The 23,006-nt window shown below is 38.2% G+C and overlaps 2 protein-coding genes across 2 annotated transcripts in view; one reads left to right on the top strand and one right to left on the bottom strand.

Annotated features, from left to right (window-relative positions):
- Positions 1 to 1,301: 1,301 nt before the first annotated feature.
- Positions 1,302 to 4,843, top strand: CBR4 (carbonyl reductase 4). Its single transcript, XM_009995935.1, has 5 exons — positions 1,302 to 1,443; positions 1,959 to 2,079; positions 2,526 to 2,662; positions 3,242 to 3,376; positions 4,640 to 4,843. Exons 1-5 carry the CDS (start codon positions 1,302 to 1,304, stop codon positions 4,816 to 4,818), a joined length of 714 nt encoding a protein of 237 aa, XP_009994237.1. The 3' UTR covers positions 4,819 to 4,843.
- Positions 4,844 to 18,282: 13,439 nt separating this feature from the next.
- PALLD (palladin, cytoskeletal associated protein) overlaps positions 18,283 to 23,006 on the bottom strand; it is a 185,696-nt gene continuing 180,972 nt past the window's right edge. The window contains exons 17-20 of the mRNA XM_009995934.1: positions 22,084 to 22,291; positions 21,179 to 21,344; positions 20,002 to 20,135; positions 18,283 to 19,020 (exon numbers count right to left, since the gene is read on the bottom strand). Coding sequence (XP_009994236.1) covers positions 18,848 to 19,020; positions 20,002 to 20,135; positions 21,179 to 21,344; positions 22,084 to 22,291 — 681 coding nt within the window. The 3' untranslated portion in view covers positions 18,283 to 18,847. The remainder of the gene's footprint in view (positions 19,021 to 20,001; positions 20,136 to 21,178; positions 21,345 to 22,083; positions 22,292 to 23,006) is intronic.

The raw sequence follows: 23,006 nt of genomic DNA, 5'->3' as shown, positions 1-23,006 counted from the left end.
AGTAGAAGTAGACACATGGGGTTACTTTCTGTTCCAGAAAAGGCTTCTCTTTCAGGCCCTGTCATAGAAGACTAAAATCAGTGTGTCATCGTATGAGTTGATGGTGTCCTTATATGTTTGAGACTCTGTGCTTTTCTGGTTATTGCACATCAAAAAAGGTATAACAGATGTAGGTAAGGCAAAGAGTGGGCTGGCAGGATTAAGAGTTTGGACAGTCTTAGTGAGATACAGGATGGTTTGCATGGGAACCATGCAAAGAGTAACTAAATAGACCTACACTAATAGAGTGTAAGAGTAACTAAATAGACCTAGAAGAGGATACAGGAGGAGAGTAATGTGCAGAAGAGTAGCTTCAGAAGTTACAAACAGTAAGGGGATGGCATGAAGAGAAATGCACAGTAGTCTCTGATCAGAAAGCAAATTAAGAACAAAAGGAAGTACTTTTTCATAAATAATAAAACTTTGTTGCCTCAGGATGTTATGGAGACAAAGTTTTAACTGGGTTCAAGAAGGATTTATTCATCTGTATGGAAAAGAGGTTAATTACTATTGCTTGGATTCTGGCTGTGGCTTGTCTGGAAATCCCAAAACAGCTGATTGGTTTCTAGAAATTGCAGAATAAAAGATCATTCTACAGAAGTTCTTTCTCTTACACTGCTTCCTAGACATCTGAGCTAGCTAATTCACAATCATACCACGTTTCAAAAAGTGTTTTTTGTTTTTTTTTTATTTCAGGGACAGAAACAAAAAAAACCCTAAGGCTAGTGGTGAAACATAGTATTATGTAGGGTAACTTAGCATAAAACTAGTGTGAATACTATGGTATTCATGCTCAGTAATGTTTGTAATGTGGACATCCAACACAGATACATAAGATGGAGTGAGACCTTGAGGTTAAATTACTTTAGTACGAGTAGTGCTTACAAGAACAATAGAACTACTAGATTGGCTTTGAATAAACAGCTGTACAATATGTTATGGTGTTTAGATATTAAAGTAATACATATCATCAACTGGATAGGAGTTTTAACCCTAGAGTTGGAAGGCTAGGTTACATGTGTAATTTTTTGACTAGTTCTGAAATCATTAAGAACTAACTTGCATTTGTGGAAGTGGTGTCTAATTTAGTTCAAGTATTTTTTGGTGAATAAAAAATTTAATAAACCCTAATTCTGTAATCTGATGTTACAAAACGCTGCAGATTAGTACAGGCTGTGATGTTGACAATAACAGTGGTTATTCTCTGCTATATTGAATGTGAAAGTCATAGTTGAATTGCAATTTGTGAATTATTTTTGAAGATGGGCAAGGTTTGCGCCATTTTTGGAGGATCCCGAGGAATAGGAAAAGCTGTTGCAGAATTACTGGCACAGAGAGGCTGCCGCTTGGCAATTATTGCTAGAAATCTGGAAGTAGCCCAAACCACTGCACGTAATCTTGGTGGTATGTATGCTGCTATGCAATACTTTCTTCACTGTCTAGTGATTAGTTAACTTGTAAAAGTACCAAGTCATAAAATAAACCTCATTGTTTTAACTAGATAAAAATGAAATTTGAAAGAAAAGCCTTATTGGTACAATTTTCACAATATTCTTTGGGAAAGTTAAGTATTCTACAGTTTATATCTTATGGACAGAATAGGTAAGATGAAAGAATTGTTCAAGATCACAACAGGCTGGTAATATGAACTGAGTCATCCATGGTTTCCAACCAAGCCAGAACTGACCAGTCTGAACTTCTGGTTTCAAAAGGCTAAATAAAAACAAGAAATTGTCATGTAACTAATCAATACAATACTTGTAAAATTATTTTAATTTAATTCTCTGGTGATAAAATGAGTTTCTCATGTTACAACTAGTCCAATGTCTATTTTAACAATTGACTTGATAAATTCTGAAGGTTTATGAACGGTATACCGTCTTTTGCTATTATCATGTTGTGCCATTACTTCAATACAGCAGAACATCTGGCACTTAGATGCGATGTATCCAGTGAACAAGAAGTCCAAAATACGTTTGAGGAGATGCAGAGGCATTTAGGTCCTATTAACTACCTGGTTAATGCAGCTGGGATCAACAGGTTAGTTATATGTTACAAGATTATATGTAACTCTAGATGACAGCATCTTCATGTAACATGTTACATTTAGTAAGAGTATTGTTAATGAGTACAGCTGGGAACAGTATTAAGCACTCACCCAAATTTCATTCCTGATGTGAAGGTAGAATTCTAACAGGGGATATAGCTTTCACTGTAATTTCTGTTCTGAATTTATTAATTCCCCCTCTACTCCTATTTCTTCCATTTCCCCCTGAAATGGTTCAAAACAATGTTTGATACCTATCTGCAAAGGACCCTTTGCTGCCAGAAGAATGTCTACTTTTTTTCTTGCTAGGCATCGTCTTTGCAGTGTCATAATTTTGAATGCTAGAACCATATAAATCTTCCATGAATCAGTGGTGTTTTATTATGAGCAAATGTAATAATTGGGATCGTTCAGTTGGGTTTTTTGGTCTGTTTGTCAGGGATGGATTGTTACTGAGAACCAAGACTGAAGATATGATAGCCCAGATTCACACTAACCTATTGGGAACAATGTTGACATGCAAAGCTGCTGTAAAAAGCATGATACAACAACAGGGAGGTGCTATTGTCAATATTGGTAAGTTTCTTGTCTAATCCAGTTGGATTCTATGCAATAATTTTTTGGAAAGGTTTAGAGGTGTAACATGCTGAAATATTGCTGATTACAATTGACTAGTTTCTTTGAATTTAGACCTCCTGTATTTAGCATTTCTTCATTAATGCTTATGTAAAACCAGCATATTTCAGTAAAAAACACTTCAGAATATATATTTTATTGAAAAAATAATTTTACCATTCTTTATCAGGTCTTTCAGTACCTAAATCTACTGACTGCTAGTTGTTAGCTAAGAATCAAATAGATACGGTTGGTTTCTTTTTTTTTCCTCTTTGCAAAGGTATTTTTTTAGAAAGCTCTTGATTTTACTCTCCTGGTGCCTTTTGGTCAACATGAACATACGGATTCCACAAAAATCACTGATAATCAAGGGATTTACTTATCCCAGCAGTAGGCTATGAAGTACATTTAATAATATATTTTTCATTCCTTTTCTTATAATTTCATTTTCCATTCCAAATTTAAAATTAAAATGATAAAGCTAGTACAAATTTTCTAATTAGTAATTTAATCTCTCCTTCTATTTGATGTTTATTTTAGGAAGTGTTGTAGGACTTAAAGGCAACTCTGGACAAAGTGTATACAGTGCTACCAAAGCAGGATTAGTTGGATTTTCACGCTCTCTTGCTAAAGAAGTGGGGAAAAGGCAAATTCGAGTCAACGTGGTTGCTCCAGGTTAGTTTTGGGGAAGTTCCTACTTCCTTGATTCCTGCAATACATGATAATCAAAACTGCTGGATATTTCCTGTACTCTGAAAGTAACTTCTATTATTTTCTTCAACTTTAGTAAGTCAATGTTTTTCGGTTTAAAGTGCAATGTGTTCTTTTACAAAACCTTTAGGATTTTAAGGCAACACTGAGAAATTTGAAACAGTGTGTCCACCTGTTACTCTATCCAGTATTATATAATAAATTTCTTTTTTGCTTGGTTCCAACTTTAAATCCTGCTGTCCTTGCAGATGGAAGCATTAGAATTCATTACATACAGACAGCTACCCTCATCTCCTGCTAGAGAATGCTTATTTGTTATTAGAGAAGCATGAAGGACTACAAGAAACTGGTATGAAAGAATCCTTGTGTATCCCTGCAGTAAAAGGAGAGGTTCTAGAAAGAAAGTTTTGCAAGGACAAGGCTGTGATTTCATAAGACCATCTAGCCCAAGCACAGCTGTGTACTCTGCAGCTCACCTTGTCCTTACTCTAATGCCTTTCAGACCTCTTCATGAAGCAGTTCAGCTTGCAAACTAGATGGGTAAAATACTTTTTCTTGTTAGTGATTTGTACAGCTTTATCACAGGTCCAGAGCCATCATAAAAGGGAAGAGTTGTGCAGTAGAAAGCAAAACCAGGACTTTCCATTTTGGTGGTAGCTAGAAGGCTGATAAAATCAGCTCTTTTTGAAGCTGCATCTTATGTGAAGTGCAGCAGGAGGAAAACTGAATCTCAGACTGTAAAGTGACAAATATTCTTCCAGTGAATGCTGTCCTAGAAATTATGCAAATAGTGTTGTAAATTCCAAAATATATAGAAACACTTGCAAGCTGCAGGGTTTTTTGCCAGAGATTTCATGCTTATGCTTTTATTGAGAGTGTTTTGGTGAAATAACTGTATTTTGTCTTTCCGCAAAGTTATGCTAAATATGGTTTTGGGACCAAATTTTAGTTACCTTTTTATTTATTTATTTTTCTTAACGGACTTCTAGAGATCTCTGCATTTTGGTTGTTACTTCAGTGCTTCCAAAACTGGGAGATAATTTATTGCTTAGGTTAAAAAATCGGTCTTGGCAATAAAATTATGTGGACTGACTTCTGAAACCTTGAAGAGTGGTAGCTGGCCCTGAATCCTGGTAGTAGACTTCATTTTGGAGGATTCCAGGGAAAATACACTAGAGGAATTTAGTTGAAGATTAGGTAACTCTTCAAATATCTCTCCTCTCTTAGGCTTTATTCACACAGAGATGACTGCTCATTTGGAAGAAGATGAGTTGAAGAAAGCAATTATCCTTGGAAGATTTGGAGAGCCTCGGGAAGTTGCACAAGCTGTTGTCTTTCTCCTAGAGTCCCCTTATGTTACAGGGAGTACTCTAGTTGTAGATGGAGGTTTACAGCTTATGACTTAAATACTACCTAGAATAAGCATCTACTTAAATGTCATTATGGGAATATATAAAGATATAATAGTTAAAGTGAGGGGTATGGAAGTTAGTTGGAGATTGATATATGTAATTGACTTGATATTATTTAGTCAGAGGAGAAATTCAGCAGCGATGAAGTCCAGTGTGTACATTTAGCTACCTGAAAGAGTCCATTTGGTATTATGAAGTCTGTGCATATAAGAATTTGAAAAAATCTGGTTTTGGTATGTTGATAACATGCTGATTAATTTTTAAAGCACTGTATGTTTTTGAAGTTATGTTTTCCAATTTGGTATAGGGTCAAGATTTTCTTTCAAATATCATGTTACACAAAAGTTAATAAAGCACAGTCATGTTTATGGCTTGGCAGGTATGATTGCGTTAAGTTTTTCATCTAGGGTGAAGGTTGCAAACTGTATAATTTTTTATTCTTATCAGTCCCTACAAAGTGGCAAGCAGTCTCCTTTGTTTTTTGTTTGTTTGCAGCTAATGCTACAAAGCTAGGAGCGTCTAGATTTCCAGCATACTTAAATTGTGTTTAGGAGATTGTATGTAACATGGTTTTGTATCAACAAATCTTGCTCAGTACCATTCTTGAATGTACGTACAGCAACTCATTTAATCCAGTAACACATGCTATATATTGAAGGACTGTTCATTGGTCATTGGAGTTGCTAGTTCAAATGTCCAAAACTGAACTAACAAACACTCGCTGAGACCAGTTGCCCCAGAGCCATCTACATCAGCGACTGGAGCATCAGATCTTGGTGAACAGGGTGGATCAGACCTTCCTTCAGCAGAGAAAACCCAGGTAAGAGTAGGAAGCTGCCAGGACCTGGCAACTTTCACAGTAGAGGTTGATGTGGTGCAGGCATTGCCAGGGTGATAGCCAAAGAGAGCACTGCAAGCAGCCATTGGTGCTTTTTCTGAAATTATTTTTTAATTTTTTCTTCCCTGAAGTGAGTTGAGTGGAGCAATCCCCTCACTGAACTGACCATTTGTGAGAGAGGCAGGCGAGTCATGAGTGTAGCTACAGCCCCAGCGGGCTATTTAAACACCCCAGGAGTGCAGGGATCACAGATCCCTGTGCAGTGATCAAGGTGGAACAAAGAGGGTGTGGTGAGTCATCTAAGCATGCCCCGGCAGTTTGCCTGGTTAGTCATTCAAAGGACCAGCTATGGTCGCAATTCAGCCAAAGGCTATTGTCCAAAGAAATGTGGAGACCCAGACAGAGGTCCCATGCAAACATGTAGGTGTGTCCAGGCCCCTGGCTGCAGGGAGTGCCTCCTGCATCCAATAGGGGATGAAGGGTCTCCCTGTTCTTTCTTTTGTTGTTAATATATTTATAGAAGCTCCTATCTGGAATAGATACAAAGCACTGCTGGAAGACAGCCAGTCTAATGGGGATGTCGATGACAGGCAACCTATATGAGAGGTCTTACCATGGTCAGATAGGCCTTCCAGTCATACAACACCCTCTTCTGCAGGAAGAATAGGAGATTGGCCCTCTGTTGTCAGAAGATGTAGGGGGGTAACTAGGAAAGCTAAGCCCTCCTCGGAATTAAACCTTGCAACAGAGGTCAAGGACAACACAAAGGGCTTCTTCAAATACATTGTGAACAAAAATAACAGTAGAGGCAGTATAGGCCCATTGCTGCACGAGGTGGGTGCCCTGGTGACAGAGGATACAAAGCAGGCTGAGTTACTAAATGCCTTCTTTGTCTCTTTCTTTACTGCTGGAGACTGTTCTTTGGAGCTCCAGAGCCATGACTCCCCAGAAGTCAGGATAAAGGAGGAGCTTGCCTTGGTCGATGAGGACTAGGTTAGGGTTCATTTAAGGAATCTGGACATCCATAAATCCATGGATCTTGATGGAATGCACCCATGGATGCTGAAGGAGCTGGTGGAAATCACTAGGCTACTCTCCATCATCTTTGCTAAGTCATGGGAAACAGGAGAGGTGCCTGAGGATGGAGGACCCAGGTAACTATAGACCAGTCAGCCTCACCTCCATCCCTGGAAAGCTGGTGGAACAACTTATCCTCAGTGCTGTCTCTAGGCATATACCAGGTGGATAGATGATGGTAGAGAAGTGGATGTGGTTTATCTTTATTTCAATAAAGCATTTTCCAGCATCCCACAGCATCCACACCGCTAAACTGAGGAAGTGTGATCTGGATGATGGGGTAGTGAGTGGATCATGAACTGGTTGAAAGGAAGAAGTCAGAGAGTTGTGGTCAATGGGACAGAGTCTAGTTGGAGGCCTGTATCTAGTGGAGTCCCTCAGGGTTTGGTACTGGAACCAGTACTATTCAATATATTCATCAATGACCTGGATGAGGGAACAGAGTGTGCCCTCAGCAAGTTTGCGGAGGACACTAAACGGGGAGGAGTGGCTGACACAGCAGAAGGCTGTGCTGCCATTCAGCAAGACCTGGACAGGCGGGAGAGTTGGATGGAGAGACATTTAATGAAATACAAGGGCAAGAGTCTTGCAGCTGGGAAAGAACAACCCCATGTAGCAGTGTAGGCTGGGGGCTGACCTGCTGGAGGGTAGTGTAGGGGGTGAAAGAGACCTGGGGGTCTTGGTGGACAGGAGGATGACCCTGAGCCAGCAATGGGCCCTTGTAGCCAAGAAGGCCAATGGCATCTTGGGGTATATTAGAAAGGGTGTGGTTAGTAGGTCAAGGGAGTTTCTCCTTCTCCTCTACTCTGTCCTGGTGAGGCCACATCTGGAATATTGTGTTCAGTTCCGGGCCCCTCAGTTCAAGGAAAGGGAGCTGCTTGAAAGAGTCCAGCACAGAGCCACAAAGACGATTAAGGGAGTGGAAAGGCTGAGGGAGCTGGGTTTCTTTAGCTTGGAGGAGTCTGAGGAGCGACCTCATCAATGCTTACAAATATGTAAAGGATGAGTGTCAAGGGGACAGAGCCAGGCTCTTCTCAGTGATGTCCAATGATAGGGCAGGGGGCAATGGGTGCAAACTGGAGCAGAGGAAGTGCCAGGTAAACATAAGGAAAAACTTCACTGTGAGGGTGACAGAGCACTGGAACAGGCTGCCCAGAGAGGTTGTGGAGGTCTACATCACTGGAGATATTAAAAACCCACTGCCTGCATGTGTTCCTGTGTGGCCTAGTAAAGGGGATCCTGCTCTGGCGGGGGTTTGGACTACATAATTTTTCAATGTCCCTTCCAACCCCTAACATTCTGTGATTCATAATATTCTGAGCTTGTGCAATGGTGAGCAGTACAGTTGCAGACTTTGCCACATAAAAGCCTTCACTGACTCTATAGATGTTTAGAAAACACCTATCACTTTCAGAGTGTGAAATTAAGTTGCTTTACTTTATGTCATCTTGAACGCTCTGTTCTACTACTGTGTTATGTAGATGCTCTTTAATATGTATGTTTAGTCAATAAAATAGCCATCTATTTTATTCAAGGCAGCTTTTCAAGCAAAGTAATTATTAAGCTATAAATTATCCTGAATGCTCCTCCCTTGCTGAAAAATTACCCCAAATTTGACCTCAGGCTTTTCTATTGAGATCAAGTAGTTTTTGGTAATCAATGTTTTTATCCTCCCTGAAGAAAGCTATGAATATTGCTTAGGACCTTCACTTCTTAGCTCCAGTGTTGCATCATGATTCAGATGTTGATTCAGCTTTTTAAATTACTGCCTGTCTTGGCACAAATCCAGGTACAGAAAGAAGAGATCCCACTGATGATAACTTTGAGTCGTCAAAGTCTGAGATTATTTTCATTTGTGCAGCTGAGAAATGTTATCTGTGTGCCAGAAAACAGTGCATGTTCAAGCTTCTCACAGGTATGTATTGAGAAATGATACAATAAATGGTTGTATATTCAGGAGGATTTACAGTTGGTTGTGTTATCACTTTGGAATATAAAGCATCACTAAAGCTAGTCCTTTCAGGAGTCCTTATCTTACTTGTTCTCTTTGTAGAGGGGTAATGTTACTTACTGTGAAAACTTGTCATACGTGTCTCTGCAACAAAAATATAATTGCTAATTATGTTTCTCTTTCATAGGAGGAATTGACCAAAAAACAGGTGAATTGTTTTCTGAGGGTGCTGAAAGTGAGGAAGGACAGCTAGTACTCCCATTTTTACTAGTCAAGTAGTAATATGTCAGTAACTTGGCTGCTGCCCATACCTGTCCTTAATGTTTTAGAGACAAAGTGTGTGTGACACACCTTGACCAGAAGCCAAACTTAGGAGGCTGAAAATAATTTCCCCCAAGTGAGTTCTGACCCTAGTTATTATTATCCCTTTCTTTTGGAAGGTAAGGGAACTGTTAAAGAAGTTATTAGCAATGGCATTTTTAATTTATTTTTGTGATTAAAACCTGGAATAACACCCTCAAAAGAATCTCAGTATGTTGCAAAGGAATTTTTTTTAAATATTGCAATGCATACTGTATTTTCATTACTGCTTTTGCTATAGGACCAGACTGAAGTGTTGCTAGCCTAAAAGTTATATTTTCTAAAGGCATTTTTTCCCCTTTTCTTCAAACTGAGAACTAGTTAAAAATGGTATAAGTCATTTTAGCATTTACTGTGTACACCTACTCGTAAGAAGTAATTTTTGCCAGATTAGGGTTCTCTCTGGCTGTGTATGATCTCTTGGACAATGGAAGCAGTGAATGCATAGGGTAGTATCAGATCAAGGGTGTGGGGATGTCTCCTTAGAAGGCATTTGTACCTCCAATATTTGTGATTGATATGTTGAATCTGCCATTTGTTAGCTCTGGTTGAGCAGAAAGGGGTGACTCCACTGCCAACTATTCAAGGCCACCAACTCTCCACCACCAACTCTTCACCGGGTGCTTGTACACCAGCACAAATGGGCCAGCTAATATGCAGACAAGGGTGGAAGGTGTGTGGGGAGAACTACAGGAGGGTTTTGCTCAGGAAGCTAGGGAGCAGGTGACTGCCCCACTGCAGGGAGGACTGCAGTGGCAGGAGGGAAGCAGCACAGCACCAATCCACATAGAATTGTTCTGGCTGAGTCAGCCATGAAAAACATCTGGCGTAAGAGTTGGTGGTCAACAGTTGTCCTAGACCCCTGGTCGAGCCTTAGGGGTTCTTACATTTGATGTGACACTGTATCAGCCCTCTTGCGTAGGCCACTGTTTTATCCTGCTTGCCTCTGTTGTTTCTGTTTCAGACTTAAGAGTTGTATTTCCTTTAGTTCCTTGTTGCTGGAATGCTCTTGTACCATACGTTGTCTGTATTGTCCTTTGCTTTACTTTTCAATTTTCTTGAGGGAAGAGGAGGTGGAACCACTTAATATCCACTGTGGATTTATCTGGGGGAAAAAAAAGAAAAAAAAGGATATTTTTTTTTTATACCTCTTCCAAAAATAATACCTAATTGTTTTGCCTTTTCCTAACCTTTACACTTACATTTTCATAAGCTATATAAGAATACTGTATGAGTCCTGAATGGTCAACTTGGAGTTCATTTTCCTTATATATGTATTTATATGTATGTTTATTTTTCTTTTTCCCAGTATGAATTGTTCTCATTCATCTACAGTGAAATCTGCTGGTTTTAACACTTGTTTCCTCAGTGAAATTGTTCTGCAATTTGTATTTTATTTGATGAGTTGATATCCAGTTTGGTGACTTTTCAATGTTTTTTGTATCAATATCTTGCTTATTTTTCTTGCTTTCATAATATTTCTGGTGTGCCTGTTATATCACTGTCCTTGATTAAAAACACGTTTAGGTTTTATCTTGCACTGTTAGCATTTATGCACAGCCAAACACAAATATTTTGGGGTTTTTTGCATGTGCTTGTTCTTGAGTACTTGGCTGACATGATTTCTCAATTGAAATTTGAAAACTTCAGTCACACTTTTGCTAGACATACAAAGTTTCTGTGATTCCTTTCCTAGTGGAAGTAAGAGCATGTGTTCTTATTCATCTGATGTTTCTTATTTGCCATATTGCTTAAAATTCTCTGTAATCTTTTTTTAAATACCATTGGAGTCTTACTTCTACTTATCTCTTAAGTGTTTGTAACTTAGTTTGCTGAAGTGAGTTCAGTAGCTTAGTCTTCTTTTGAGATTGCAATTGATAATTATCAGTTAAAGTTTCTAGCACGACACAAAATGTTGGTGAGATGTATTTTTAATATTGCAGCTGTAGGTAGTAGCTGTCATGAGGAGCAACTTTTACAGACTTTCTTTTATGATAACAGATGCATCTGAAGTGTGCTGAGCGTGTCGAGTTCCTATGTTAGTGTGATATCCCATGAAGAGGTATCATTTTGGCCTCCTGAGGGCACCCCATCCTAAGGCATTATTATATTGGCAATATTCGGTCAGTGTATCTGTAATTTTAGGAAAGTGGAGTTGCCTATATAGATACAAACTTGATAGTTGGCATTGCTGGTGCCAGTTTTGTAAAATGCAAATCCATACATCCTCAGCTATTTGCAGATGTAAGGCATGATTTTTAAAGATGGAAAGGATTTCAATTTTTCAATGAGCTCACTGAAACTTTTGATAGAAAGTGATTATCTAAATCCCAGTCTTCAAAATGCTGCATAGTGTTGGGTTGCATTACATGAAGCTGAAATGTGTACTATGTGACTTTTTTTTATTAAAAGCATAATGTAGTTAAAGTAAAGTGAATGAAAACTGAACTTGTACAGTATTTGTAATGAAAACTGAACCATGTGCACCCACTTAATTCAAGTAATCAGTCTTTGAAAACACACGGCAAATGTAGTGGTGGAGAGAAATCTTTAAAGAGCACTTGTTCTTTAAAAATGCTGCTGAAACCCCAGATTACCTTTTATTTTCACCCACACATTATTTTCAATTTCAGGCCATGTGCTGAAGGCTCCTTTTTGCTGTAGATACATCTATTGAGTTAGTTACAAATATTACCTGTGCCTTGCTGGTCATCTTTAGATCAGTATGACTATGATCACAACAACTGTTCTATTATTCTATGCTTTTATTTTTCATATTAGCAACTTGTATCTGTTAAAATCTGGGATATTTTTTGTTCATTTCATATAGAACAAAATACAACATTGAAACCTACAGCCCTATGTATTTCACTCTAAATACATCAGATCCAATTCTGCTATTTTTTCCTTCTCTTTTCCCTTTATGTACTTCACCATTATAGTGTCATATTCTGAAAGTCATAGTTGTTCAAACTGAAATTGCTATGGCTATTTGGAGATCTGGTAACAAATTGCCAGTTTGCGTATGATGATGTCAAACATGTTTAGACAATATATAAAACCCACTAGTCTTGTTTGGTATCATTATATGGTGATGTCATTATAGGGTAATGTCAAAGGAAGCATGAGGGGCAGATGTCACTGAGCTAACACTGCTGTCCCAGCAGACAGGCTGCATGGATGCTCCTTACTGTTTCCCAGACTGCTGCCTGACACTGTTGATGTGGCCTTGCCTGTGTTGCATGTTGATAGGTTTGAAACTACTGCGTTATTTTGAACAATTTGTGTAGGGATAACTGCAGGTTGGCTGCATGTTGTTGCTGAAGCATGTTAGTGAAGCAGTTTGATGCTTTGTTAATTCTAATCTGCAGCTCTTCGGCTCTGTACTTTTGCTGCTAAAAGGATATGTTGCACCTCTGTGTTGGAGGCTGTTTTGTAAACACATCTACACTAGTATGTTGAAGGTGTGTTAAAAGCTCTAAGTCACAGTGTTTTGCTTCCTGCTGCTGTCAGTCTGGCTTTCCATCCTATTTTTCCAGGTGGTTGGCAGACTTCTACTGAAAACTTCCTGCAGCCCTAGAGAAAAGTAACAGTGTAGTGGCATGTGTCTTGTATAGATGCAATTTAATGTGCGTATATGTTTTTTGATGGTGCGACAGCTCCGCCAGACTGGAACTGCATCCATTCCCTGCAGCTTCTTGTAGCTCTGCTGTTGGAATGCCTATAGAACAGAGATCACCTGTAGTCTGAGTTAGCCATCATTTTTAAGGCACCAGAGTGGAAGTCATGCTAAGCTTTCTGCTGTGCAGTGAAGCATTATTCAGTCGATCTGTAAATGTTAGATTAGCAAGTTTAATTTACTATATGGCTTTGCAAAGCTCTGCTAATTTTTCAGTTAAATCTTTGTTTCTACTAGCAGCATGGACTTACTTCATAATGTGCTATTCTCTGTTTTTCAGTAATGCTAATCATGTGCCTGTATCTCTCATTGATGAGTTAATGTAGTGTCTAGAACCAAATATGCTAGTTTATTAATAGGAGAGGTGAGTTTTCTTAAAGAATGATTTCTTCAGACATACTCAGCTGAAGCTGTCCATGGAGAGGTATTTAACACTGCCAAAGTAATAAACTTCATTTTGCCTCTAAAAGGACTGCTCATTTGAGCTCCTAGTTTGTATTATCCTTTGTAAAATAGGAACCGTATTTCTACTGTACAAACTGCTGATTTATGTTCAGGTTCCTCTGACTTCCAGAGAGATCTCAACCACACACACCGAGAGTTCAGTCGTGAATCTTGATTTGACGCCTGTCAAAAGCAGCCAGGATAAATCTAAACTCTGAAACGAGGGCACTGGAGGTGCACAGAAAATCAACATTCTTTTTTTTTTTTCCTGCTTAAGGTGCTGTGTTCTTTTTGCTTCACCTTAGGCTTGGATGCCACTTTTCTTGGGCAGATAGGTCACTGATGTCTTGGTCCTTCAAATTAGTGACTGGGTACACTGTAACACTCCATCTCTGCTTTTAGGATGTACAGACTGACCTGAAATTTGTTATTTCAGAATGACAGTTATTAGCAGTAGCTTTGCTTTTTCTTATACTAATTTTTATATTTTGTGAGATAATCACAAATAAATGTTTGTTCTCCTTTTATGAAATTAGTACTTTAATGGATTTTGATGCTCAGAAAAAGCTTTAAAATAATGAAAAAAATATTTAATTCTTCTATTAAGATTTTTAACTGTGTTATGCTTTTTATATATAGGATTTTGAGGGAAAAAACAACAGCATATTTTAGATTTTCAAATCTATATTTTCTGAGTGAAAAGTGGATCTGGAGCTTGAAAAACTGAAATTTTTTAAAGCTGCTGCTGTTCTGTACCTGAAATGACATCATTGACATACAGATCAGTTCTTTGGATTTACTAACAGTTGGGCTGATAGAAGAATTACATTTGATTTTAGGTTTTTATTATACATTATTAAAAATGAATTAGTAAATGCTCACAAACTACAGCTGAAGTTAATACAGAATTGTAAGAAAGGTAAAACTTTTGTTGTAGTTTAACAGTATATTACAAAAATGTTCAGTGAATCCTGATTCTGAAGTATTGTAGGAGGAAGTGAGTTAATATGTTAGTAAGAAACAGAATTGTGCATTATATTATAGAATAATGTGGTAAAACAGGTTTTCTTTTAGACAGGCCCTTTCCTACAAAAGGACTCTAGCAGTTGCTCAGATGAATGCAGCAGGTAAAAGACATCTCCAAAATCCACTAGTTCTTCATCTGCAATAATGTAGAGGTTTGTTGACTGTCGTATGGGAAGTCTTATCTTACTAGGAGTTGTCTAAACTTTCTGCAGTAGGTCCTGTCCTTGGCAGTGTATTTCTTTACCCTCAGTTTTTTGTAGAAACGTCTCTCTGTGATGTCCAGGCCAAGAGTCAACCAAAATCAGCTTGACAATACACTTTGTTGTGTGTTTAACAGAACAGTTTCAGGCAAAAAAAAAAACACACCACCCTAATCCATTCAGTGTGATGAGATTTGTAGAGCTCCTGCAGTAAATGATGTAATCATTCTGAGTGGTAGCCATGTGCTGTTACTGTTTTTTTCATTTTTGTTCTGCAGCTGTTTCTGGACTCGTGCAACTACAGAACTAGAAAGTGACAGTGGTTCCATGACTTGGCCCTTAGCCATGGTTTACCTGTTGCCCTGACGTTGTTCTACAAAGCAAAAAATTTCTCCTTCCTGGTGGTGTTGAACTGAAGTTCATTCATCTTCCTGCTCTGTATAGCTGCTGAAATAATTGCTGTACAAATACTGCTCCTTGCAGTCTGACTTTTTGCTCTAAGCATGAGGTGAGCATTATGTTGCAAATACTGACATTTTTACTGGTGATTCAGTGCAATGTGAAATTATTTTATGTATTAATCACTTTTGTGAAAAGATGCAAATTGTGGCTTAATTTTGAATTACAGCTTTAAGACATGTTAAAGAATACTATGTGCTGCCTGGAATAGACTATACATTTCTTGGGGCAGGAGCTGGATTTTCATCTGCCTGATGTCTCATATGTGTTGGTGGTTCTGCTCAAACAGACAAACTGTGCAGGGAGAGGGCTTTTTTAACCAGCTCAGGAGAACCAGCTAAATGTCAGCAAATTCTGCCCCTTCATTATATGGCTCATTGACATGGCAGTGAATCAGGTCTTTTGTCAACATGCATTACCTGAGCAGGTGTTTCCCATCTCTGCATTAATGCACTGATACTGCACAGGGTGGGTTTAGTAGCTGGGTCATGTAGCCAGAGCATGCAGCTGAACCCCTCAGCCTTGTGACATGATGGATCATGTGATCTCACGAAGCACTTACTTATTAAATGGTTGGGCTGCAGAGATAAGGATGGAGTTGTCCAAATGTGAGGAATCAAGGCATGTATTAGTATACAACCTCATTTAATTAAAATAGTCTTTGAAAGTGGTAATATAGAAAGAAACTATGATTTATAATCAAGGGTTTCAAATTGGACCATAGTTTGGTTTTGATCCCCAACCACCAATTCGCTGTGATGGATAAAAAATGGTGTATGTTAACTGATTGTTACTGTTGTCATGAAGCTGCAGGGTAAAGACAGTGTGTGTACAGGTACACCAGCAGCTGAAAAAACCTTCATGCATGTGGAATTCGGTGCTTTTGACAGAGGTTTCTGTCATCATCCTGCATGTAGTTGCATTGAATTTTCAATTGCTTTTTTTGGATCTTGTTGGATTGAGTAGCTTCCTAAATAATTTGAAGTCTTCCCATAGCTAAACCTGAAGTCTTGCAAAAAATGAGGACTTCTTTTTCTAGTCTACCGAAATAGAAAAAAGTACACTTTCAGTTCATACTATCTATGAATGGTGATTAAACTCAGGAAAGTTACTTTGATGCTTCCAAACTTCCAGAATTTTGGGTTGAAGAGTGTGTTGTTTTCATATGCCACACTTCTATCTGTGAATTTGTAAACCCAAACAGTCTCAGTAACTAAGGAACAGCATAGCTGAATGTTTTCATAAAAACAACTTTGCTACTTAGAGATATGATTTACTACTTAAGTGTCTCTACATATATATGGAGGCAAAAAGTGATGATGACCTCATCTTAAACCAGCTTACAAAAGCAGTCTTAATTTTTTAGTCTCTAAGCCAAAGACAAATTTACTCTACGCAGACAGAACTCCAGTGATTTTATTTGCAGTATCAGCGTGAATGTCTGTACTCACTTAATTGCTGCTGAGAAAGTTCTGTTTGTAGTGATCAATGCTTGAAATGTAAACCTAAAAGAAAAAAATTATTATCTTCCATCTTTCCTGGTATCTTTGCACAGAAAGGAAAGAATGAGAAGCTAGTTAAAATCAGGATTGTACTTGTAAAATCTTAACATTGTAATTTTTAAATTTTGATATTGCTGCCTTAGAAGATTGTTCTTAAACCCATTTAACAGCACTTGGACCATGCTTTTTACTTAGAATCATTTGTAGGTGATGCCCTATTGCAATTACTAGACGCACAAAATGTACCTGCTTATTTTCTAACCTGTTAAAAAAACATCCTCAGGTACTTCAATTTCATAAATGTTTCTCAGAATTCATGGGTCACGTTTCTCTGTTTTGTTTAAACAAGATTCTAGGTTACAAGCAGAATATTCTGATAAATTCTAATAATTTTTAGATGCTGCAGCACACAGCTCTCATTTAATCTGTATTCATATTATTTGTAAGTCTTACACTTGCATGTTTCTACTACAATAGTTAATAGTCTTTACCAGAAGGAAAACTTTCTATTTGTGTAATATTTATTGATGTTAAACCCACATTATATCAGCACAACAATCCAAAGTAATGATAATACATTTTTTTTTTTATAAATACAAATAAAAGGTGGCAAAATAATGCTAGTGAAGCTAAACAAAAAAGTGTATTAGCATGTCACAGTTGAGAAAAATTTGGCAAATGATATGACATACTTTTTCTAGAATAGAATCAGATTATTCCCAGATAACAGACTATGACGTTAATCTAGATTAACGATCCCCAAAACTGGTCATATCCTGCACCTACTACCTTATGTGCTAAAGTTTATTAGTCACTAAAAAAAAAAACAACAAAAAAAAAAACTTTGTGTACTTACAAAGCAATACGTGTATAGCAGTAATGCAATATATGGTGTACACAATTACAAAATTTAAAAAACCCTAAGTACAGGACTTCTGAATAACTGAACTGAGATAAAAATCTCAACACTTCTATTATAAATAATGAAAGATACCATATATGTGCTTCATATAAGGAATACAGTGTTTTCCTTTCATAGCAAAGTATGCTCGTACCATCAAATGCTCATTTTTCTTGTCAGTCCCAGAAATTCCTCCATCCCTCCCTCCCCTTCATCTGAAATTCATTTGGTTCTAATATGAAACTACCTAGTCAGTATGACTGTGGTGGGGCTCCAGTTTGATGTGGATTTGCCTTGCATTTTGAAAGTAGCCTTCAGGCTTTTCCTCTACGGCGCACAGATGCTACCCTTTAAAAGACTTGTCATTTGCCTACAGTCTGGAGAATAAACAAAATGAAAGATACCAGACAGCTGCTAAAAAAAAAAAAAAAAAAAAAAGGAAAAGAGGCCCAAATTTGATGGGGTTTTTGTCCATGTTCATTTTCTGCTTCCTCAGATCTGCAAGTTTATCAGGCATGGTCTGTATTTGTAATTTATACTCATATTGCAGTCTCAACCCATTTTTCACATGCTATACATTTCTAAAATCCTTATACACATTACACAAGCTTTACACAGTTGAACATACCATACGTACACTCCCTGGTTTTTAGCTCACCTTAGAATTTCAGATTCTTGAATGGGAGTATTAGAAGGTTACAGACTGGCTTCAGGAAATCCAGAGAGGTCCAACATCTTGCCCTGTCCCCCTCCCACCCCTTGCAGTGGTTCATACTGTCAGCATTTTTTTCCCCATCTAGTTACCAATATTTATAGTCTGGAGTGGCCTAATTACATGTCTACTCCTTGTCTTCATTTTCTTGAAGAGGTTAATTTAGTTAGGCTTTAACTGTCTTTGCTGTATGTTTGTATGTAGCCCTTCTCCAGGATGGCAAAAATGAAAACAAAAAAATGTAGTTACGGTGTTGATGTTGCTTTATGGACTTGTCCATACTACCAGCATTTAAGGCAAGATATTTTTTATTGTGGAACAGAAGGCAGTTTGCAGAGCTACAGCATTTGCTCACGTTTCTCTTTCTTTCCCTTCCTGTTTTATTCTTATAATATTGCACATGTTCACTGTAGCTATCAAAATGCATTTCCATTTTAGAACTACAGATAACCAGTCTAATTTTCTTTGTGATCTCATGGCCTCAAATAAAACCTCTTGCACCATAAAGATTGTGTAGCATCTACTTACTGCTTATGAAGGCACATAGTGATAAATAGCATTTTCTTCTGACAAATCTGTCTCTCTGATGTATTTTGGCCTTTATGAAAAGTTATTCATTAGAGCTGAAGCAACTTAGGTATAAGGAACTGGTGAATGTGATTTCTTGTGCAATGTGTACATTTCTATTAATAATCTATCTATTCTTCTAATTTGGTAAAATGAATATGGAATATACGGTTATTGTGTTGGTTGTTTAACTTTTGTACTTGAAGGTGTCTGCCTTTGCATAAAGTGACATAGGAGTATCATTGGTCAAGGCAATGGCTTTCAGTGTTTCTGCTTTGAAAGAAAATGATGGAAGTGGCAGCTGGATCTACAGATCGTCGCTCTCTACCAAGCCAGATTGCATTGTCAGGTGGACTGGGTTTGCTTCAGGCTGGAAAGCTGCTTTGATGTCTAGTCCTTGGTCACAAAGTGCAGCGTATCGGCTGGCTGAAGGCCGCACCTTCTTTGGCTTGGTTGTCTGAGTTGGTTGTTGCCACTGAGCTATAGATTCAAAAGGAAAGGAAAAACATTAGCCATCCTGACCTGTGCAACAAAGTGTGCCAGATACGACGTCAGCCCTTTGTTAAGGAAATACTGATTTTTGAGCAGCAGGAAACCATTATATTAAAGGTAAGCTTGTTTCATTTCTTGGTGTGTTTTGTGTGGTTTTTTTCCTCAGCATCTAGTTTCACCTTCAAAGTGGTAAGTAAAAACAATAGTGTCTCTGTGTCTTACTTTGCCTTTTTGGCATTGCTTTCTGCCTATTCTCATGTCACTGAGAAGAGGGGATCAGCGAGGGGTTTGTTTCCGTGCAGTAAATATTATAGTGACACGCCTGTCGGAGGGTTATTTGTTCTATCTGAATCATGTTGCCATTGCCACCCATTGTATGCTGAATAATGTTGAGCCAAGTCTTTAATTCACAAGTCCCTCTACCACCACCACCCCTGAAACCATCCTTTATCATTCCAATCTCTCCCTTTCCCCACCTGCCACCCCTTTTAATTCTTGTTATAAGAAGACTGGTAAGAGGTTTGGGTTTAAGAAAACATTCACTATGTAAGGGACTGCTTTGGAACAAACCAAATAATTAAGCAGGAGGCCATAAAAACATCTACTACACTTCTGGTAGCCGTCACAGGTGTATTACAAAGTAACGTACAAAAGGTTAGGGAAGTGCTAGCAGAGCAATAGTAATAATGATCCACAAAAATGATGTAACCATGCCATTATCTGTTGTTAATCAGCTATATTTAATATACTAAGCCAAAACAGAAAACATGCATGCTTGTTTTGCTTTAGGTATCTGAAAGTGAATTGTACTTTGACAGAGCATTTGTTGTCTTGATGTGGATCTTACTATTGAGGAGAAACTATAAACAAAAAAGAGAGAGACCAATGTAAACCATTCTGTGAACAAACTGAAATTTACAGAATGTTGCTTTTGAGGGGATTTAATGTGATGATGATAAAGTCACTTACTGTAAACATCCAACCTGGCAGTGCAAGACACAATCCCAGCCTCATTCTTAGCTGAAACGGTGTACCAGCCAGCATCCTCCTTTGTAGCTCCCTGAATAAGCAGGCAAATGTAGCCATAATTATCCTGGTGCATGCTAAGCAAAAGAAAAGTAGGAAGTTATTATTTCAATTGCAAAACAGTGTAGGCTATTTTAAAGTGTAAACAATCCTAGTTACAGATTAATTATAGTCCACTTTTAATTAGTGTGGAACTTCCTCTGAAATTCGCAAGTGGAAAATAAAACCTTGAGTGTTCTTGAATATTTGGGCAGTTTAAGATCCTATACTGAAATCTAAGAAGCAAAAATGCATGAAGTAACTTCTCTTTCACAATTACAGATTAAGACATCTGGAAATCTGGTTTAAGTAGAAGAGATGTGAGAACTTATCCAGGCTTTCTCGGGAATGGATAAAAAACTGGAAGAACAAGGTACTGAAAATAGTTATTTAGAATAATTTATTGCAGTGTTGTGGGGAACGGTCCATCTTCTTCCCCCCCACATAAGACTAAACAAAGAATGCCTTTCAAGTCAGCAAAGCGAGAGTGACGCCTTTTCACTGATTCACTCAAGGACAGAATGAACAGGCCTCTTGCCCTACCAGATAAGTGCAGAGCAAAGAAGCAGCACAAGGGTGTATCAGTATCAATATCAGTAACAAATCCCTTTTCTTGCAATGTGTCAGGAGTTTGAATTTAAACATTTGTACAAAATGTTATCAAATATTGAAAAAAAGTTTGTAGATCTTAGAATATAAACAAATTGGATCTTATTTAACTACACAGCAGTTACAGAATCACGGTTTCTGCTGAGAAGCAGACAGCTTTATGTAGGAGCCTAGGTTTTCACCAGTGAATTTCTGTAAGTCTTTGTTCTACAAGAGAAAAACTACTCCACATCTTAAAGCCTGAAGATAGTTAATTTAAGTCCAAGGCTGAAAAATAGAATTAATATTTTAATTCCAAATCAGCCACCAGGCTGGCTGCAAGTTTGAGTAAATGTAATAAAATGCTACAGTAACTAGTTATGAGCTGCTGTTCACACAAAGCATTCTTAAGACCTTCAAGGTTTTCATTTGTGTTACAGGACAAATCTTCTTTTACATAGTACATGGGGAGATTATTTTAAGTCAGTCTAACCTCACTCGGTCAGTGTTGTATGTAAGTGATTCGTTCTCTTTCTTCCAAAATATCTGAGGAGATGGTTCCCCCGAGATTCGACACTCCAGTCGCACTGGGAATCCCTCTGCCACACCTGTGTTTTGCAGCTTCTCTATAAACACAGGTGCTTTGTGTACTTCCTTAGCTGTGAAAATAAAGATTTCGGTCATGTGGACACTAATCTGAAAACACAGCCTTTCTTTCAGCAACAATAACATGTTAAAAAACAATAATGAAAATTCTAAATTGATGTGGGAAACGTCAGTGTTGCCTTCATTAATCACCAAGTCCAATCCGGGTTCATCCAAAGAAGACAGTCACATCAGTATTTAATAGGGAAGAAGTGAGTGCTAAGAGAACTGAGTGGTTTGCTCCCTTCCCCAAAAGAACTGAAATGCAAAGCATGAAGACTCAGTAAACTGGCTGGACGATGCTTGTTAAACAGTGCTTCTTTATATTCCATGAAAGGATGGACTTTTAGTTACTGAAGGAACAGCTCTACCAGAAGGCTTCAAATGGCATTAGTCTGACATGCTGTGAAACACACAGATCACCTCATACCAGCTACCTGAACAGAAACAGAAATTGCTGTTAAAAACCCCATTCATGTAAACAGTCTGGTTCGTGGACTCAGCTGTAGCAACAGCCCTTTCGCTCTCTCTCTTGCTCTCCTCAAGTGTGCACATAGGGCTTATCTGTCAGTCAACTTAGGCCACAACATAAATGTACCACCTATAACTATGTTACGGTTCTATTACTGCCAGGTTTCCTTTTCTTAACACCCCTCCCCACCACTCAACCATCTCATTTGATGCCGCTTACAGTTTCCTTTTCAGAGTTAACCCTACAGTGCTCAGTGTGGAAGCATGGCACGAAGATGTTACCTGCAACAGTGAGCTCCAGGCTGAAGGTATTTTCACCAGCTCGGTTGCTGGCAATGCACGTGTAGATTCCAGCATCTCTGGCTGTGACTGGTTCTATGATCAAGGAGTGCACACCGTTCTCACGCACTAACATTTTGTGAGAACTATCAGGCCGAATTGGTCTTCCATTAAGTTGCCAACTTAAATCTGGAGTTGGTAATCCACTAACCTGAAGTGTAAACAGAATAATGGGAAATGGTCTTAGCCATACAAAACACCAGAGGCGTCCTGACTTGTTCCTTCAGAGAAGCTTAGTTTTGTTTGCTACTGCAGGTGTACCACAAGATTTAAAGATCTAATTCTGTTCTGAATTGCACATTGACTCAGTTGTATTAATTTACTTACTTTCTGGCCAACTCCCTGAATTCCATGATGTCTTATGGGCGTGACTGAAAAAAGATCAGTGTTTCGATATGATAGAAGCTAAATAATAATACATTGCAAAACAAAAGGCACAGTGACACCTTTTGTCTTTATTTTTTATTGTTTGCTCTTCACATGGAATGAGAAGATAGTCCTTTCTAGATTAACTTCATGTGGAAAACTTGCAGACAAACAAGTATGAGCTGACAAATTACTAAGTTCCACTCCTCTTAGGTGTAACCAAGTGACAGCTCTGCCTGCACTAGCTAGTGCTTGGTCTGTGTGAACAAGTCTTGTACTTATGAAAGCTGTGCCATTGGGCACTACTTGAAAACAAATAGCTTCTTCTCCTAAATATACCAGCATTAAGTAAACAGAGGTAATCTAAACCTTAATTAAATCTGTTCAGCAAAGTCATAAATCAAGATTATATTGTTTGAAACTTCAATGGGGGATCGAAACTCAAGTAGTAAAAGGGCTTAAAACAGAGAAGCAGTGTGTCTTACAGTGTGTGCTGCTTC

This window comes from Chaetura pelagica, unplaced genomic scaffold (assembly GCF_000747805.2).
Source record: "Chaetura pelagica isolate M959 unplaced genomic scaffold, ChaPel_1.0 scaffold142, whole genome shotgun sequence".
Taxonomy (NCBI): Eukaryota; Metazoa; Chordata; class Aves; order Apodiformes; family Apodidae; genus Chaetura; species Chaetura pelagica.
Note: the sequence above shows the minus strand (reverse complement) of the source record. Positions and strands in the feature narration are given on the sequence as shown.

What these genes read in the sequence shown, in the direction of transcription:
- CBR4 (XM_009995935.1), top strand. Translation starts at nt 1,302, where the DNA reads ATGGGCAAGGTTTGCGCCATTTTTGGAGGATCCCGAGGAATAGGAAAA. An exon ending in AATGCAGCTGGGATCAACAG is followed by an intron (nt 2,080 to 2,525) that starts GTTAGTTATATG and finishes TCTGTTTGTCAG; the next exon opens with GGATGGATTGTTACTGAGAA. An exon ending in AGTCAACGTGGTTGCTCCAG is followed by an intron (nt 3,377 to 4,639) that starts GTTAGTTTTGGG and finishes CTCCTCTCTTAG; the next exon opens with GCTTTATTCACACAGAGATG.